The sequence below is a fragment of the Nicotiana sylvestris genome, chromosome 5, assembly GCF_000393655.2.
Source record: "Nicotiana sylvestris chromosome 5, ASM39365v2, whole genome shotgun sequence".
In the NCBI taxonomy this organism is placed as follows: Eukaryota; Viridiplantae; Streptophyta; class Magnoliopsida; order Solanales; family Solanaceae; genus Nicotiana; species Nicotiana sylvestris.
In genome coordinates, this window is record NC_091061.1 from 175364757 (window position 1) to 175385082 (window position 20326).

A 20326-nucleotide genomic window follows, 5' to 3' on the forward strand; every position below is an offset into this window, starting at 1 on the left:
CCCTATGTAGCTTCAAACACAACTCAAATAGCTCATGCAGTGTTACAGATATGAGAAAAATTATAGCTTAAAACTTAACAGTCAATTCTAGGCTTATTATAGTTTAAACGCAATCTCAGTATGGATAAATAGCTCTCTAAAAAGTCCTCAATGACTTAACCATAACACATATTATTATCTAGTTAGCTTGGCCTCATCTTCACAGTTCGTGACCCCGAAACAATTTGCTTTTGAGAACTCCCAGTTCACAAATTCATAGAACACATGAACCACCGTAACTGATCACAACTCCAGCACTCAAATAACTAACACAATTGTCATGCACGATCATCCCACTAGGTAATTTCATAACTCTTCCGTGTCACATAGCAGTAATTTGAATATCAGCAATCTTTCAACCAAGTGAGTACCACAATACCAATGAACACTAGTAAGTCAAAACACAATGCGCCTTCTGAAATGCACACACCCTTCTCAAGAATTACTGAGTAGTTATAACATTCATTTAAATATCTGAAACTGACCATGTTGTCCAAAGTTCGTGACCTTCCATTCAAGACTGAAATGCCACCTTGTACATGTAAATCTTAATCACGCATAACACACCACGTCTATCATACCATCGTGTGAAAAGCAGGAGAATCTTATTATCAACTCTGAGTCATCATCAAATTACATACTCAATTAGTTAGAAACCTTCCATTTGCTCTCATCCAGGAGGAAATCACAATACACAACATGTTCCTTACACCGGTAGTAAATATCCAGCTTAAACCATGGTAGAAACCATCAAGAATACTTTGAAATTCATTTTCACATAACCAAGCTTTCAGAACTGAACAAGCTACGCAGGTCACCAAACCCAAGAATATTGCGACCAAAACATCTGTAGAGCCTCACCACATCATAATTTCCCCCATAAATACCACAACCGAGACATGCACTCTGAAAAAAACTTATGTGAACTTAAAATTGTTCCTTTACCTTTGTTATACCGGAATGTAGAATCCCTAGTCATACAGAATTACCGGAAGTCCCAGCACCATCCAATGTAAATAACTGATTCTAGTGATATATCAATCCAAAAAAAAAATTCAATTGCCACATATACATCTTGAATACATTAGAACCCTCTCAAGAGTCATCCACTCTGCTCAAATGTAAATTGCACCGCCCAAACGGGCCGAAAGACACGTGCTCCATTAGCACAGTAGCACTCAAAGAAGTAACCTTGCTTTAATACCACCAATCAAAGTCATACTTCGTATGCTCTACATCCTTCAAAAATAACAACTTAAGCATTCCATGATTTTTCATATACTCATAAAGTGTAATGTAACCCGTATCCAGAAAATTTCCTGACTCGAGTTATCCTCGACTCAACCTCTACAGTCATAAGTGATCCACAAGTATGTCTCAGGCCCAAACTAAAATTTAACATATAATCATGAAATCAAATCGTCAATAGCGGCTCCCCCACTTGGCTCAAAGCCATAGATTAAAAAATTTGATAACTTACCATTCCCATACTCGATTACTGCCATAATACCGCAGCCAGGTTCAACCAAATTCTTCACTAGCTCATGCAACACAAACCATATAGTACCTCAAATCATCTGTTAAGCTCGCATTCATTATCGTGACGGTCATGTCAACCTTTTCAACTAGATTCAAATTCAAATCTCAACATGTATATCCCGTTGGTAGACAAGAAATTCTCCACATAATATTATAGGGATCACACATCTGTAAATTATCCCGCAGGTGTTCACTCGTCTGCTTAGCCTCAAACTGGCATCTCTCTATACCCTTTTACAACCACAACTACTATATAGTCATTTAATCTCCTCGGGTTCAAACTTATCAACAAGACATGGAAAATATACTTTACTCCACAATTAAACAACATGAAAGATCCTTCAACACATTCATAACTCGAGACTATACGTCAAATGAGACAGACACCAAGGACCCAATAGCCCATTTGTCATCACATTCAAACCATCTGAACACATCCCGCTATCACATCATACTCCTCATATAGCCATTCAACCGCTCATCGAGCCACAATTCCCACTCATAGGGACATTATCGGACACATAAGCCCAAACACACATGTTTTCATAATTGAAACTACCGAGCTTAAGTTGCGGTCTAACCCTGGCCTCAAGTCCTCCAGACTGGCCCATCACCAAAACACAGAAAACACATCTCATACCTCGTTCATAGAATCACAAGTTGTCGATGCACAGCTAATACCGAGCATTCACATATGCGTACGAGTGAGTGGAATGAATTCAAATAGGTACGCTTCAATCCGAATCAATGTCACACGATAAGGAAAGAAAAATGGGAAGTTTATCCTAAAATGCCCTGTAACCTCTCGAAGATAAGTATGGACGTCATCATACTGATCCGTAAGACTCTACTAGGCATTTGCTTATAACTTGTAGAACCTAAGAACCTAGAGCTCTGATACCAACTTGTCATGACCCAAAATTCAACTAGACGTGATGGCATCTAACCTCACCCGCTAGGTAAGCCAAATAATAACAATCCCATTTAATTATTATTTAACTGACTCTAATAAACTCCCCAAGAACTGGTCGTACAAATCATGAGCTTCTAAGATAAGAATTTACAAAGTTGGTGTGAAATAAATAAATAAAGAAAAATACATCATCTGTTTGAAATATATATGAACAGATTAAAAATTCTGAAGCTACCAAGAACAAGAGGCAGTTATAACCAGAACGCAGCTACATCTCCAATGCCAGCTCCTACCATATACAATAACATCAACATCCAAAATCTGCACGCAAGGTGCAGAAGTGTAGTATGAGTACAATCGACCTCATGTACTCAATAAGTAACAATATCAAAACTAAGGTTGAAAGTAGTGACAACCTTGTACAAAGATCAGAGTCAGTAACAATTCACAACAATATAATTAAAGCAGCACATGTAATAAGTCAATGATAAGATACTCAACTCGTTTACATTTACGGAAAATAAACATTTTCTTTTCAATTATAACAGTAAAACTCAAATCTTTTGCCAAAATTACCAAAATATAAGTAAGTTTGAAATCTGTGATTTTTTTCAAAAATTTTAACAACAGATAAGAAATTTCATTATCAATAGACATATCAAGTATGCATGTCTAATGCATTGGAACACAGTAATGAACTCATGTACTCACACTCTCAGAGTACTCGATCTCACTTATCAAGGTCTGGATCCGCACGGACAACTCACGTGCTGCACCGACAACTCACGTGCTATAATATCAATAACTGGATCTGCACGGATAACTCACGTGCTGCAGGGACAACTCGTGATAATAATATCAATAGATGGATCCGCACGGATAACTCACGCGCTACACGGACAACTCACTTGCTAATAATATAAATCAACTACGCTCACTGTGGGGGATGCAAACTTCGGAGGGGCTCCTTCAGCCCAAGCGTTATAATAAGCCAATCTAGCATGCTGCGGCGTACAACCCGATCCCATAATTATCCTCACAATCAAGTCCTCGGCCTCATTCAGCCGTTAATCTCTCCAGTCTCTCGAGCTCACAATGTCATGAAATCAACCCCAAAATGATGATATGATGTATCAATAAATAGCAATAGACTCTGGGATATAATATGAAATGAATGAACATGAGTGAATATGAAATTACAATTTAAATAAATAAATCAACAACAATATGACCTCTGTGGGTCTCAATAATACCGGTATATAGTCTCAACATTATTTTTTTTAAACATGATTCACAGCTCAATTTCTTTAATACATGAAAGTACATGGATAGTGCCAAGATTATTTGACTACGCAATTTCCACCTAATCAATTATGTCACAATTTCTACGGTGCATGCCCACACGCCCGCCACCTAGCATGTGTGTCACCTCCAAACAAATCATATAACACATATTTTCGGGGTTTATACCCTCAACTCCAAGTTTAGAAGTGTTACTTGCCTCAAATCATGCATATTCCAATATGCCTTTTCCTCGCGATTCGGCATCCGAACGCCTCGAATATAATCACAAATAATTCGATACAATCAACACGAGGTGTAGGAATCAATTCCATATGAAAATACTAAATTTCACAATAAATTCAAAAATGTCGACAAAAACTCAATAGTGGGGCCCACGTCTTAGAACCCGATAAAGGTTACAAAATATGAACACCCATTCAACCACGAGTCCAACCATACCAAATTTACCAAATTCCGACATCAACTCGACTTCCAAATCCTCAAATCTTATTTTCAAATCTATAGGCCCAAATTCTCGAATTACACCTCAAAAATACGTAATCTAGTTGGAATATTTGATGATAATTTAATATTATTGATTAACAATGACAAGTGACTTACCTCAAGATTTCCCATGAAAATTCTCTGAAAAATCGCCCCAAGCCATGTTCTTTCACCCGAAAATGTTGAAACGAGCTAAAAAACAAATTTTCTCAATAAAAACACTAATCTGGTCGCTATAAGTGAATTTCCTGTCACTAAAGGTCCATACCAAAACCTGCTTGCACCAACAATTTATTGTTCACTAACAAGGCTCTAACTCCATCATACAAACTCGGAATTTGACGATGCTTATTCCTATGAGTCACAAATAATAATACGAACTTAGTCGTTCAATCGAAACTCAATTCAGAGTTCATTAGCTCAATGCGATACCAACTTCGCTCGTTAAACGACTAACTCATGCTTCGCCGTAAAAACCCGATCATGACTTGATGAAATTAGACCAAACATTCTAGATCATTCCTTTAATTCATTATTAAACTCCTGGAAGTCTCGAAATCGACTTTCGATATCTAGAACTAAACATAGACCTTTGAATCATTACATGCTTATGCTCAAAATACCAAACACGTTAAAAAAAACTCATCCAAAACTCATCCGAGCCCCATGGGACCCCAACCAAGTATACTAAAATGTACCATAACATGACACGAACTTAGTCGATACCTCAAATTATATTAAACAATACTAAAACACGAATCACACCCAATTCAAGCTTAATGAAAACTAACGAATTCCAAATTCTACATTCGATGCCGAAACCTATCAAATCAAGTCCGATTGACCTCAAATTTTGCACACACGTCATAAATGATATAATGGACCTATCAAAATTTTTAGAACTGGATTTCGACCCCGATATCAATAAAGTCAACTCCCGGTCAAACTTCCAAACCTTCCATTTTCAACTTTCGCCATTTCAAGCCAAAACCAACTATGGTCTTCCAAATAAATATCCGGACACATTCCTAAGTCCAAAACCACCATACAGAGATATTGGAACCATCAAAACTGCATTTCGGAGTTATTTGTACAAAAGTCAAACTTCGGTCAACTCTTTTCATTTAAGCCTCCAACATGAAATTCATTCTTCCGAACTAATCCTAAAGCATCTGAAAACCAAAACTGGCAATACACACTGGTCAAAGTACATCATATGAAGCTATTCAAGTCTTCAAATAGTTGAAAGGGATGTAAATGCTCAAAACGAACAGTGGGGTCCTTACATTGATCCACAAGTGCTTCTCCCGCGAAGCGAATGAAGGGAAGCTCTTCGAGTTTTCGGGGTGAGCTTATGCTTACTCTCAGCCTCTTTGATTGGTAGGCGGTCCTACATCAGCAATTTGAAGTGTTATATAAGAAAGAGCATGAGTTCATATAGTATATATACGTCTTTAGGCTTGATGATGGCATAGGCCAAGGGACAAATTCACGAGATTTATTGAGCCTTAGTGGACGTTATGTACCATGAACTTGAATTGTGACAAATATGGTATTAGACTCAAATTCCTACAATATATGGTGGGGTAAACTTCAGGACGCTGAATCCATAGGCTGTGTATGTGACAACCCCGAGGGCTGATGAGGACGGGTCAAAATGAAGGACTGGCATGCTTTATGACGTGCATTTTTTTAAAAATCTATAATGGTATAGCCCAAAGGACAAATTTGTAAATTCAGTCGGGCCAAAATGGACGACGTGTCATATTGGACTATGACAGAAGTGAAAACTTAATTCATTAAACAAGAACACTTTTAATTAATTAAATTAGGTTTGCAACTCACTCAAACATAAAAATATATACATATTGGTAGTATCAAACTACCCATGAAACTATCAATCAAGTAACCATCTTAGATTTGATTCTCTTTGGCTTAGCATATTTGTTTGATTTGAGAATTTGCCGTTGCGTAAACTCACGAAAATTAAATTAATGAAGTTAATTAATTTCCATATAATAATTAATGAAAGTAATTAATAATCTTGAATTTGTCGTCGTTCACTTCTCAAACTGAAAGCATCAATAAGCCGGCTACTCATGTCCAGGTACCTCAAATCTTGAACTCATCTTTTTTTTTTTTTTTTTGCAATCCGCTAGGCAAGTGTCTAGGGCTAATTTTTTATTAATAAAAGAAAATAAAAATACAACAATTAGGAAAAGTATAAATAAAGGGGACAATAGCACCGGTATTGTTACCCATATGCCTTGGCTATATAATCACTCATTTGCGCCTCACATTGCCTTATGATGGCAGCCTCATGTAGAGGATTCATGGTGTAGCTGCCGGCAAAGTCTCACGAGGGCATATAATCTCATAGCCGTGTGGATATTTTTCCAAAGGCATAGGATCAAGGCAACACAAACCGGACTAAACCTTACCTTACCTTATTTTAACATTATTTTCTAGAAAATTTATTTCGATGTATTCTTTTTTCCTCTATTTCTATGTATGGTTTGTCGATAAGAACCTTATGCATATAGTCCATGCATGACGCAATTCTATGAGATAGTGAATCCTTTATCCGTCTCAAATTCTATTATCACTTTTAGCTCACGCTAGAAATTATTTATATTTGATAGTTAAAATAAAATTATAATTTTTATATATAAGATACAAAATGTGTATCTATACAAAAAATATATAAATTTTATATATATTTTTGACTATTATATACAACGTCATTTTTCCTTATTTTTTAATTGGCGAAATTACAGGAATGAGAAGTAAAAGTGAACACACAACAACGTAAGATAACTTTGTGATTAAATAGATGAAACTTGAATGTAACAAATAGAATAACTGTTATAAAGAGGTCAATCGTTTGATAAAAAAAATAGATCAAAGAAATATATAGATAATGTAGATGATTAACTCTCTACATTAATTTTTTTTTACCTTTTCAAAACTCAAAGAAAATTAATGAACTGAATATATCTTATTTATCTTTCCAAAGACACTAAACAATGGGAATTGAATCATCAATATTCCAATCCTAAAGGAAATAAAAATATTACTCCATCCATCTCAAATTATCTGTCGTGTTTCTCTTTTACGTGCCCCTTAAAAGAATATTAAATAGATAATATTTTTGACTATTTTTCCCTTATTTATATCTTCAAATAAAATTTATTTTATTTAATATTTAATATCAAAGAATAATTAATATAAAGTGTAGATTAGGAAAAAAATAATTAATTTACTCTTGAATTTTTAAAATGACAAATAATTTGAAATAACTATTTTTATAAAGCACGACAGATAATTCGAGACGGAGGGAGTAGTTCTCTTTACCACCTCCTCTTCCCAATATGGAAAGTTGATTGCTTAATCTAATGGGATTCTTGATAGATTCTCATTTTACTATAGTTTGTTGGTTTATGCGTGATTTTTTATTTTTTAGTCAATTAATAATAAGTTAATAACTTGTTTTCTTCCAATGACAAATTGGTCATATTTTCAATTAATGCCTCATTCCTTTTGACTTGAATATGGTGCTACCAGATATCTCTCTTATTTATTCAACCAAAAGAAATTGGAATAGTAGTTAGGTGAAGGTTATTATCAAAAGCTTCTTTTTCGCCAAAAGGGCGTTTTTTGGCCAAAATCCCAAAAATTCAGGTGTTTGGCCAAGTTTTTGGAAGGAAAAAAATGTTTTTAAGGAAAATACACTTAGAAACAGTTTTTTAAAGCTTGGTCAAACACTAATTGCTGTTCAGAAGTGTTTTCCAATCTAATTAGCCATACATAAACTGCTTCTCACCAAAAGTACTTTTGAAAAAAAAAACACTTCTCAAATTAAGTTGATTTTTACAGCTTGGCCAAACGGGCTAATGGTTTCGAGCCAACGTGAAACATGGAAAACGTTTTCTAGATTTAGAAAAATGTAATGTCAATAATATTTGAATATTCCTTTACATTAATGGTTTCTGTTCTATTTCTTTTGAAAATGAGAAAAGAACGTTCACACAAGTACAATGCATGTGTAAATTGAATTACTTGGTCCACAAATGCATGTGTAGATTGAAAAAGAGCTGGTTGTCCGTTGTTGTAGTCATCTTCCTCATTAAATTATTTGATTTTATAAACAAGCTAAAACATATAGGGTTGGTCGACATTAAACGTGGTTTTTATATATTAGATATTGTGTTAGGCAGGGGTGTTTATAAAAACCCAAAAAATCAAATCAAATCGGATGCCGAACTAAACCAATAAAAAAAACAATACTTTTTAGGTTTGGTTTGATTTTGATTTTGAATTTTAAAAACCGATCAAATTTTGTTTGGTTTTGGTTTTAATAAAAAAATAACCAAAAAATTGAACCAAACCGACTATAGAAATAGCTATTTAAATTTATTATTACACCTATATATGTATATTTTTATATAAAGTTTCTAAAATTTTATGGTACATATTAGTCGTTTGTATTTTTAATCTAGTTTTTTGTTATTATAATAATTTAATTCTTTGCCTTTACATTCTAGTTTGATGGATAGTTTTCTTTTGCTAAGTATAAGAATTTATTTCATGTTAAAAATAAATGATTTTAATTGAGTACTTAAATTATTCATCATTATTTGATTCAATTATCATCAATATATCTGGTAAATGATAGATTTCTCAAAGAGCAATTGGTTTGATAGTATTGCGTTAAAAATGTAGTTGCCGGAATATGTGTTTGGTAGTGCATGTGTCATATATATATATATAAGAAAAAAAGTTACCATATATAATTGATATTATGGTTAAGCCAAGTGGCAAGCTTATAAATGTCAATAGTATATGGTAACTTTATTCTATATTTGACTATTTTAGTTAAATACAAATACAATAATATATATATATATATATATATGAAATTTGAATTAAAAGATAATTTTGAATTTATAAATAAAGTTCTAAAATTCGAATTTAAATTAAAAATAAAATTTATCTTTTTATCATGTTATCATATACAATCATGTTAGGAACTTTTGTTATTTTTTAATTATTTAAATACTACTTCACCTCTAGCAAAAAAAAAAACTACTCCATATAACTATAAAACTCTTTCACTTTTAAAACCCTATAAGTATAGTTCTTTGAAACACTGATTTGAATAAAACGAAATTCTTTTAAAATAAATGTATTATATAGGGTGCACATCTATGTTTATCTAAATAACAAAAAAGAGTTTATAAAATCAAATAAAAGTTGCCATATATAATTGACATTATGGTTAAGCCAAGTGGCAGGATAATAAATGTCAATAGTATATGACAACTTTATTCTATATTTGACTTTTATATATATATATATATATATATATATATATATATATATATATATATATATATATATAGGAATTTGAATTAAAAGATAATTTTGAATTTATAGATAAATTTCTAAAATTCGAATTTAAATTAAAATAAAATTTATCTTTTTTATCATGTTATCATATGCAATCATGTTAGGAACTTTTGTTATTTTTTCTAATTATTTAAATACTACTTCGCCTCTAGCAAAAAAAAAACTACTCCATATAACTATAAAACTCTTTCATATTTAAAATCCTATAAGTATAGTTCTTTGAAACATTGTAGCTAGATTTGAATAAAACAAATTATTTTTAAAATAAATGTAATATATAGGGTACACGTCTATGTTTATCTAAATAACAAAAAAGAGTTTACAAACCCAAATAAAAGTTTACTTACATATATAATAAAGTAAACATACATGTTGGAAAAAGAAACATCACAAAATCAGTCAATATTAAAAAAAAAAGTTATTTCTTTTTTCTTCTTGAAGAATATTTGTTTGAAGAGTCAATTTGCATAAATGAACATCAAATAAATAACAAAACTTTGGCTATACAATTGTTATCGTTAATTTCAATTTAGCACATTCAAGGAATTGAAGGGTATAAGCTGAAACCCCTTCATTTAGCTGTAGTCAGGCCAATATTGCAAGGGTGTAATATTTTTTTCGTTGAAGAATATTAGTTTTGAATCATTAGATTATGTGAAAGTTTTTTTTTCAAACTCAATAAGAGAGAAATTGGTTTCTAGTTGATAGTTTCTATAGCGACTTTTAACTGTAACAAAGAGTATATATAAAGACAAAATTGGTATGACGTGAAATATTTTTTTTTAAATGTAAACACATTATTTCGAAAAAACTCTTTACTTTTTTTAATTTAAAGATAATAAAAAGATAAGATATTTTTGAACATTAGTAGAGAGTTTTAAAATTATTATAATAGAAGTTATATCATGGATAAACTCAAAAAATCGAAATCTTATGGAATATTTACATAATATCTGCCATATTTATTGTTTACTTTTTATAGCTAATATAAATAGATGATATGCCGATAACACACAATTATACACATATTATATATAGATTATATATAAATTACACATCATTCAATTTTTTAATTTAAGTGGTCGGGTGAGCACCTATTTACGTTGATTAGATAAATCCAAAAGAAAAATATGAAATAATTTCAACCAAAGACTAAAAATATAATTAAAGTTCATATGTAGATCTAAAACTCATTCTTTTATAGTGAAATAAATTAATTTTTTGTAACAAAAGAAATAATGACATAAAAAATAAGATAAAAGAAAATAAATATTGAAAAAAATGTTATAAAGATCTAAAAACGAGAAATAAAAGATGACAACAAATTTCTTCTTATGTTTCATCTTTATTGAGTATAAAAAATTTGAAAGTTAATCTCATCGATTTCAAATATTTTTTTTTCAATTCAAATACATAGATTATAAGATAATGATATCTTAGAATATTTTTTTTAATTTACATTACGTGTCATCTTTAAAAAATCACTATTACTAACAAACTGATATGATATTCGAATTTGAATTGGAATGCAATTTGAGTAGTTTGCATTGTGGTTAAGCCAAGTATGTTGTCGAAAAATAAACTACTGGACAATTTTAAGACAATATATGCAAAATTTTATAATAATAATAATCAACCAATTTAACATTTAATGATTCAAAGAACAAAATTTTGTATATATAGGATATTAAAAATTCAAATTCTGGGCTAGAGATATCGATAAACTTAAAGTGGAGTCATACTGAAATAAATACGGCCAAAGAATCATTTAAATTTTTAGATAGCCGATTAAAGTAAATTTTAAATTAACGATAATATATTCACTTGCATAATTATAAAGATAATTATTATTATAATATATATATATATATATATATATATATATATATATATATATATAGAGAGAGAGAGAGAGAGAGAGAATTTTTGAAATTGAAATTTCAAAATAGAAATATTTTTTGAAAGATAAAATCATACCAAATAAGAGTTCAAATCGTAGTATAAGAGTCACGTCGTAATCAAAGAATCGTTTATATCATGTCAACCTTTGTGCTTTTACCATAAATATGAGTTATTATTTCACTTTATGGCTATTTTTAGGTTCCAATGACACCTATGAAAATAGAGCAAAAATAAAATTATCACTATAAGAATTGAGAAAATGGTAGTTTTTTTTCATGTAGTGTTTCTTAATTAATATCTGACGATTATCTATAATTATTTAAAAGGTTTAAATGTTAAGGTTCTTTACATATAATTCAAATAACTCAGATATTTATCATGATTAATGTCAAATATCAAAATGAAGTAAAACAAATTCACTAGCTAAAGAATTTTTTATATTTTTAGATAGACAACTAAAATGAGTTTTGAATTAAGAATAATATTTTCAATTACATTATTATAAAAATAATTATTATTGAAAAATAATGTTTTAGAAATTGAAATTTTAAGAAAGAAATATTTTTTAAGAGATATCAACACACCAAATAAGAGTTCAAGTAGTAGTAAAAGAGTTAAGTCTTATCCAAAGAGTCATTCATTGTCTCAACATTTGATTGTTTCGTCACAAATATGTGTTATTTGCTTCCTGACTATTTTTAGGATCCAATGACACTGGTAAGAATGATATCAAAAAAGAAAAATAAAATAAATGGTTAATTTTTTTCATGTAGTTAATATCCAATAATTATCTATATTTACTGAGAAAGTATAAATTTTAAGATTATTTACATGCAATCCAAATAACTTAAATATTTGACATGATTAGTGTTCGCGCATCCGCGCGGGTACTAATACTAGTTTAAGAAAAAAATCGATAAAACCGATTCAATAAAACTGACTTAATTGGTTTGGTTTGGTTCTAATATTTAAAGAACCTACTTGATTTGATTTCTTTTTGGGGAAAAACCGATTCAAACCGAACTATGAACACCCTATAGTGTTAGGCATGAATCACTTGGTATGTACTCGTATGAGTTTGACTTTGACAACAGTATAAGTCAAGGGTTCGAGACATGAAGCATCAAAATAGTTTGCTTACATCATATTCTTACGAGTACAAGTCCTTCCTCGAACACTGCATGAATACAGAATATGTCATGCACCGAACTGCCCATTTTTTCTTAATTATGTTTCTGATCCCTGATTTATAATGCTTCTTAAGGGAACTGATTAAAAGCAAAAGAAAACAGAAATAACTTTGTATCCAAATTATGCTATACATTATAATATGTGTTTCAATTAAAATATAAAAATTCTTATGAAGGTTCATTTATTTTTTATTTTCCCATTTGTGATGCTACACGGTGTTCGGCTTATGTTATGTGCAAAAAAAAAATTGGAAAAGTGATACTTCATAGCCACTGTAAAAATAATTGTAAAAAAAGTATAAAATTTGTATATTTTGTATATATATACATTTTGTATGTTATATACAAAAGCTATATAAATTTTATATACTTTTTCGACTATCAAATATAAATAGTTTTTTGTGCGGGGTAAAAGTGATAATACTGGTCAAGGTCCAGCACGACCCAAGGTTTCGACCAATATTGGACTAGTCCGTCAAACGACAGCTGGAGAGCCCGTTTTGTAAAGCCCATTTCATTTTCACTTCCTTCTTTGAATTAATGAAATTTATGAACAAATAGGTACAATGAATGGACCACAAAAAAAATAAGCCTTGCGACGAGACGCGGACATTCCCCATGCTGCGGTTCCCTCAGGTCCGTTCCTGGGTTAGGTTAGGGGAACATCCGAGCAATTGCCTTCGCGGATCCAAACGCGCTCACAAGGCGAACAATAAGAATAAGACCATTAGATACTTCATAAGAAACCATTTGAGCTGCAGATCGTAATGCTCTTAGAGAAGCATATTTCGAATATAAAGGAGTGAAAGTTCCCAACAAATAAGTACTTTTTTATATCCTTCTATGAACCGTACGAGCACGTCCTCTGTCACCCCCACCGCGCTTACAACTCTATACCCCAACCCAACTTGCTCTAGCCCCGGGTCCTTTTCTATTCCTCGGTAAGAGGACCGTGGGAGCATGAGGGACGATATCTGCTTTTGACTGATAGAAAGCATCTCTCTTTTGTCCCTCCTGACCGAACTCGCAAAAAAAATCTCAATAGAAAAAGTTGTTCTTGCCGGGAGAGTAGCGCGGCGGAACTCAATAACTGGGAAGGGGGGGGGGGGGGATAAGATAAAATTAGTTTCAAGAAGAGTATTCATTCTACAGCAGGTGATAGTAGTTCCTCAACAGAAATGGAAGAATAAATGAATAATTTACATCAAATGACACTTACTTTGTCCTTTGCAGTTGACAAACAAGAATCAATCTTCACCCTCTTTAGGGGTCACAAGTGCTAAAAAATGTTTCTTGATAGGTACAAAAAGATAACATACAATACACATGAAAAAATCTCTCATGATCTCAGTCTCGGAAGCTTTGCATCGATTAGGACCCATCTCCCGTGCCCAGAAACACGGAGAAAGAACGATGACAAACTGTGTAAGCAGTTATTTACAGCATTAAGCTCTTTCTATACCTGATTTTATCGTATGCCTATTTCCGGTTTAGTACTTGATAACATGATGACGCAGCCAGAGTTCATACATGACCATATGAAAGGCATCATGTCTTATAGGAGGTGAATTCCATTGGAAATGCTTCTGGACCTGATAAGGAGAAGATTAATCGTTAGAAAGTTACTATAATTTGCAATTTTTCACATTCACTAATACATTATGCAAGCAATGACATGAGAAAGCTTTTCCATTTCATGCATAAATACACTTGGGCTATTCCAGACCAAGTTGCAATGATGCCACTCACCTTTACTAAATTGTTGTGCAAAGTCACAAATTCTTCTTGTGTGATGTTCTTGAGTATTTGCTTTAGGTCATATACATCCTTTTCCCTCAGTATGACCGCAAATTTATTCCAATCGAGAATGTCATTGAATGGCAAGTCATAGTAATCAGAGAGTATCACTGCAGTATGACCCAAAGGTGTGGAGATTTAGGCAGCAATTTAGTGAAAGTAAAACAATCAGAATAAATCTACCAATTAAACTAACTTGGTGGCCAAATTACTTCCGCACAACCTTCCCTCGCCCATCACCTCTGGGACACCACCTATAAGGATCCCTTGTCTTTTGTCTTTTCTTAAGAGAAAGAAGACTTGACTAAGACATGTGACTGAACTGTTTTGGTGACCTCGCTAACAAAATTGCACTTGCAATACTTCATTTTTGTAGTGAAACATCACCTCTTAACATTGAGCTCATTTCATTCTTTTTTTTTTCCTTTGTAATTTTCACTTGTTTCGACATGACAGTTTTGCTCAGTTTACATAAGTTCCTTCCAAGTCATAGTGATACATAAAGTAGTGAACAACAAGTTGGAGAAAGGGAAAACAGAAAGGAATGACAGAAAAGGGGTAGAGGGGGGCAGATAATTTGTCCATAAACTAAAGTTGAAGAAAGGGAATACAGCTTAGGAATGACAGAAAACGGGTAGAGGGGGCAGATAATTTTTTGAGGGGGCAGATAATTTGTCAATAAACTAACTTAAATAATGAAGATTACTGACAGTAAAACAATTTCGAGTGCAAAAAAAACAATTCATTTTACTATATTCCGTTTCTATGTAGCCTGGCAACTGTAGACAACAGAAATATAATCATAGAGAAAAAGGTAGCTCATCAAACAGTTGACCTTCCTCCTACTTATAACTTAAAATAAAAAGCAATAGCAACCGCAGGATGTGTAAGCAGTTACTGACCAATTCAGAACCAAGCAAGACTCAGTTGTTCCATGCAAAACAGAATTTGTAAATGATAATCAAAGACTTGGTTTCACTCAATATCCTACATGCGTTTCTTATCCTATTTTAAAGCTAATCATGATTTCAGGTTTAATTACCACATGAACCAAGAAGATACAAAAAGGTAGTCATTCTAATTTCTAAGAAGAAATTCAACCATAGTTCAACTTGGTATTGTGGCAAGTCCTTACCAGGAACACATCCATAATGTATTGAGTCTGCTATACGAGCACTATTAACCTGTGAACCACCAGGACAAATGCAGAACTTTGTCCTGTAAAATCTCTTTTGATAAACAAGAGGTCCTGTAGCCCTGTTTATCCTGTTGTTAGAAATATCAAGTTCTGTGTCATTTTCCCATTGATGTGCTAGGATAACCCTGATTTTAGAGTTCCGATGACCTGCCCAGAAACCCAAAGTTGTCCTGTAAAGTAGGATTACTGTTAGTGGCATGCAATCCTTGATTATATAACTTTGGACAAGCTACACAAATATATAGTGAAAGGTGACAATTCATAAGTGGCGAGCCAGACAAAAGTTAATTACTGCAAATACCAAAATCAATACAGAAAATAGTTCATGAGAAAGACTTATGGTTGGGGAGGGTAAAGAATGAATGTGTTCCTTCTAAAGCCTCCGCCTCAAGGAGTAAGATTGGTTAAAATGCGTATTTTCAAATATGATGCTGCAAACTGCATTAAATCTAGAGGATCGGTTGTTGAGAGCAGAAGACCGATATGCAATAGGAGGATAAGACAATCACACAAAGACTGATTACTGAGGGACTTATCTGGTTAAAACTTAAAATGCTAAGGTTGCATTGGAGCCCTAAGAATAAGATAGAACTACCTGATAAATCTACTATTGTATGCTATTCAGTGTAGTCTAAGAAAAATGGCCACGAAAGTTCTCAAAGACATGCACACACGCAAAAAGGAAAGTTGACATAAAAGATAGAAATAAAGAAGAAGGCATATACAACGCGAAGCCAAAGATATGGTAGCTGCAAGTATGCAACCGTATGAAGGATAATTACAAGGTAATGTAAACAAGATGCAGTTGACAATTACTGCAACAATTATTCGAAACAGAATTGCTTGAATTAAAACTTTGAGCAAAGGTAAAGAACATGTGCCCTTCAAGCAAGCAAAAGTTAGTAAAGTAAACATCCCCTACCCCCACCCCCCGGGCAGAAATCAACAATTTTTGAATGCCATCTTTTGTTTAGGCGTGAGTCCTAAGAAAGGACCGAAACGTCGGCTATACTACGGAAAGTACTGAAAATGTGGAATTACAGGCTAAACTATGTGGACAATTAACAGCGAGATAACAACAAGAACAACAACGACGACAACAACAACAACTATTAACAGGGAGATACTAAAAATAATTGAAAGGTAAAGACAAAAACTTTCCTTTTTAAACATTGCACTGGGACAAGTAAAAGGAAAAGAATGTGCATTCAGCTTCGAAAAAATGGCTATATATAGTCATTCTTTCATCTTTTAATTTTTCCATTGTTAATAGTGTCTTTCAAATGTTATGGGGGAATAATATTAAGCATGGATGGGGGTAACGCTAGGGCCCAAGTTGAGCGGAAGAGTGTGCAAAAAGCTACTCCATAAAAGAATTGTAGCCTCTACCATATAAACTATCACTATACTGGTGCAGAGGTTTTGTTGCCTCCATCCTTGGCTAAGTGAAAACATAGGATTCCAATTCACATTGAAATTACCATGTTGATGTGTCAACAAAGCAAAGAAACAACTCAAGATTAAGAAATGTAGAAAGAAATTTCTATAAAAAGTGAATGGCCAGGTCTTAGCACATTTTTATTCAACACGACTACCTGTTCTCAATGTCATTTCCTCCAGCTGGAAGGGCAAATGGCTGCAGGACTTGCGGCAGAGCAACATCTTTGTGAGGAATATATCCAACATCATAGCTAGGGGAGCACACAACACGAATTGCATTCTTTACAAGAATGGGATGCCCTTCAGTTGCCCTGACACCAACATCATGACAGGTAACAAAGAAGTGATCTGCACCCATGGTTCTATTCCAGTGAGGGTATTTGGCTATCAAACTATCAACATAATTCTGGACAATTATGGTCATGTTCTCATACGATGTGCCCTGCATTTCATCAAACAATCATCGTCTTATAAGATACATCAGGAGTCCCAGAAGTCAGGTATATTGGATCCACCAATCTTAAATAGTATAGGTATTTTAAAATGTTACAAAAGCTAGAATCAGAAATATACAATAGATTATGAGCAAAAATTATACATCCTCTCAGAAGTATGAGACTTTTCAATGTTGGCACATAATGATAATATTTTTCTAAACCAAGAGCTGTTATACTACTAAAGTATAAGAAGCACAGTATGAGACTTTTTCAATATTGGCGCAGAATGATAATCTTTACGAACCAGGAGCTGGTATACACCTAAAGTACAACAGGCAGCACCTTACATGGATATAAAAACAATAGAAAAGAGAAAAACTTTTCCACATTAAGTGCGAAGGGAGAAGTGACATTACTCCATACACAACTCCCCATTTCCTAATAATGGAAAACTCTGTTTTCAGCATTTCTTGCTCCATTTCCAGCTAACATAGTAAGAGAAATACTATGTTTTAACTCTCTCTCTCTTTCTCTCATTTGGAGCAGGTATATGCTTTTTTGATCAGTCGGAGCGGGAATATGTCTAACCCTGACCTTACGAAATGCCAAGTCAAATATGGACATCTGATTAAGGACTGAGGCCTGAGGGAGTGATAAACTTCTCTGTTTTCCATAATTGACTTCATTCATATGATATGCATTAGTTATCCAAACAAAATCTTATGGCATGCATTGGCATTTCCCTGAAACTATCAGTAGCATCTCCATCGGAAAAAGAAGCTCTTTTAAGAAAATTCTGGTTGCCACGAACACTGCTTTGGAAAAACTAGCACATTCAGCTACCATACCCCACATAAACAGATTCTGGAATCTAACATCTGATTCCTAACATAAAGCTTTGCACTATAGCCAACAATAATATGTGAAGTCATTGTACTTCTCATTCCTGCATCCTGCACCCTCCCTACCATAAGATCCAACTGAATTAAACAAAATTTAATCACCATGGCTTCCACTCCTTGTTAACCTATCTATCAGTCCCACTTACCATCCTTAACTAAGAAAACATCAAATCACCTTCGACCTTGTTAAAACAATCAACTCTTACGAACGAACTGAACGACTTTAGTACCAATTAAAATATGACAAAAAGATGGCACCTGATGCACTGTATAATGTATTTATTGCCACTCTCCGGTCAACTTTTCAGCATATTAAGTAAAGCAGGCATTAAATTTAACAGTACTTCCAAAATCTAACAACATTAACAGCATCTCATACCAAAATTCAGTTCATAAACATCAAACAAAACCAAATCTAACACAGACAAAATAATATAAAAATCATATTTTGCATACTCTAGAACATTCCATACCTTTCCTCTCATCTTATGACAAGAGATCGGAATGAAGAACAAGTGTGCCTGATCTGGATCCTCAGTAACAAACTTACTCTCTCGTATATTCTGGAAGAAATATCCTTCACTAGAATACTTCCCCGTTAGCTTCCTCGGCGTTTGGTAAAACGTCTTTGGATCTCCATCTCTATATATATACACCTTAAATTTCCTCTCCATTTCCTCATAATTCAACCTAAAGACTTCCGGCGAATTATACACATCCGATATCACCTCCTCATCCGCTTCAACAGCCTTAAATCATATAAAAAATAGAAAAGCATAAATCAGTAATTTCTCGAAGATTCTAGACTATTCTAGTAGAAATGTTAGTTACCTGTGATTTTAAGGAGATAGTTTGAGGAGGAGAATTAGGGGAATGGAAGGATTTGAGAGAGAGGTATGTGAAGGAGAGTAAGGTTAAGATGGCGAGGGAGAGGAGGGAGCTCTGGAGACTGCAGTAACTAGATGCCAATGGCTGTGGAGGTTTCGCCGCCCACATTGCCGACGGAGATGGCGGATTCCGGTGGAAATTTCCGGTTAAGGGAAGAATTTGGGCTCGAAAGTGCTGTGTTAGACTGGATTTGGGCTTTCTGACGCCGAGATACACACAAGTATTTCTACTGTAAGAATATTTAGTTAAAAAAGGAGGTATTTAAAAATTGTTGAATAAGATACGTTAGAATACGAAAAGTAGATAAATATAAAATTTCTTATCGTAATCTTTATTTTTAAACCCGTCCTAATTTAGGAAGATCTACCGTGTTTTTATATTTCTCCTCCAACGTGGGTGAAATTGTTAAATTGAGCAAACCTTACTTATCATAATCTTTTTATGACAATGTGCGCAACAAGTATTGTATTTGGTGTCACGGTATGTATATTGGGGCCCGATTAGTTCGGATTCGTGGCGAAAAGTCCCACATTGAAGAGTAAAGCGATCCCTAACAAAGACGACTCCATATTCAGTGGCTCGAACTCGAGCATAACACTCTATGTTTGTCACAGATGATTTCACGTTTTTTCTGACATGACATTTTATCGAGATCTTATTAATATTATGTAGATAACTTTAGAAATTCAGAACGAATGACAAGTGTTAAGCTTTTGAAGCTTGTTAGTCACATCGAAGATTTTTTACATGTATTTTCTCTTTTTAGTTTTCTTTTCTAGAGCTTACTCATTGTAGACAATAAATTTGCGTCGAGAAAATAAAATCAAGACCGAAAAATATAGCAATAATTGTAGTATTTTATTTCAAATATTTGAGTGTTGCAA

The 20326-nt window shown here is 33.2% G+C and overlaps 1 protein-coding gene across 1 annotated transcript; it reads right to left on the minus strand.

Moving 5' to 3' along the window:
* Positions 1–13905: 13905 nt before the first annotated feature.
* On the minus strand, positions 13906–19684 carry LOC104219311 (probable glycosyltransferase At5g03795). The gene is made up of 6 exons (XM_009769975.2): positions 19386–19684; positions 19028–19303; positions 17371–17657; positions 15713–15945; positions 14530–14687; positions 13906–14372 (listed from the first exon to the last, which is right to left on the minus strand). The coding sequence occupies exons 1-6, from the start codon at positions 19548–19550 to the stop codon at positions 14271–14273; spliced, it is 1221 nt and encodes a 406-aa protein (XP_009768277.1). The 5' UTR covers positions 19551–19684; the 3' UTR covers positions 13906–14270.
* Between the last annotated feature and the right edge of the window lie 642 nt (positions 19685–20326).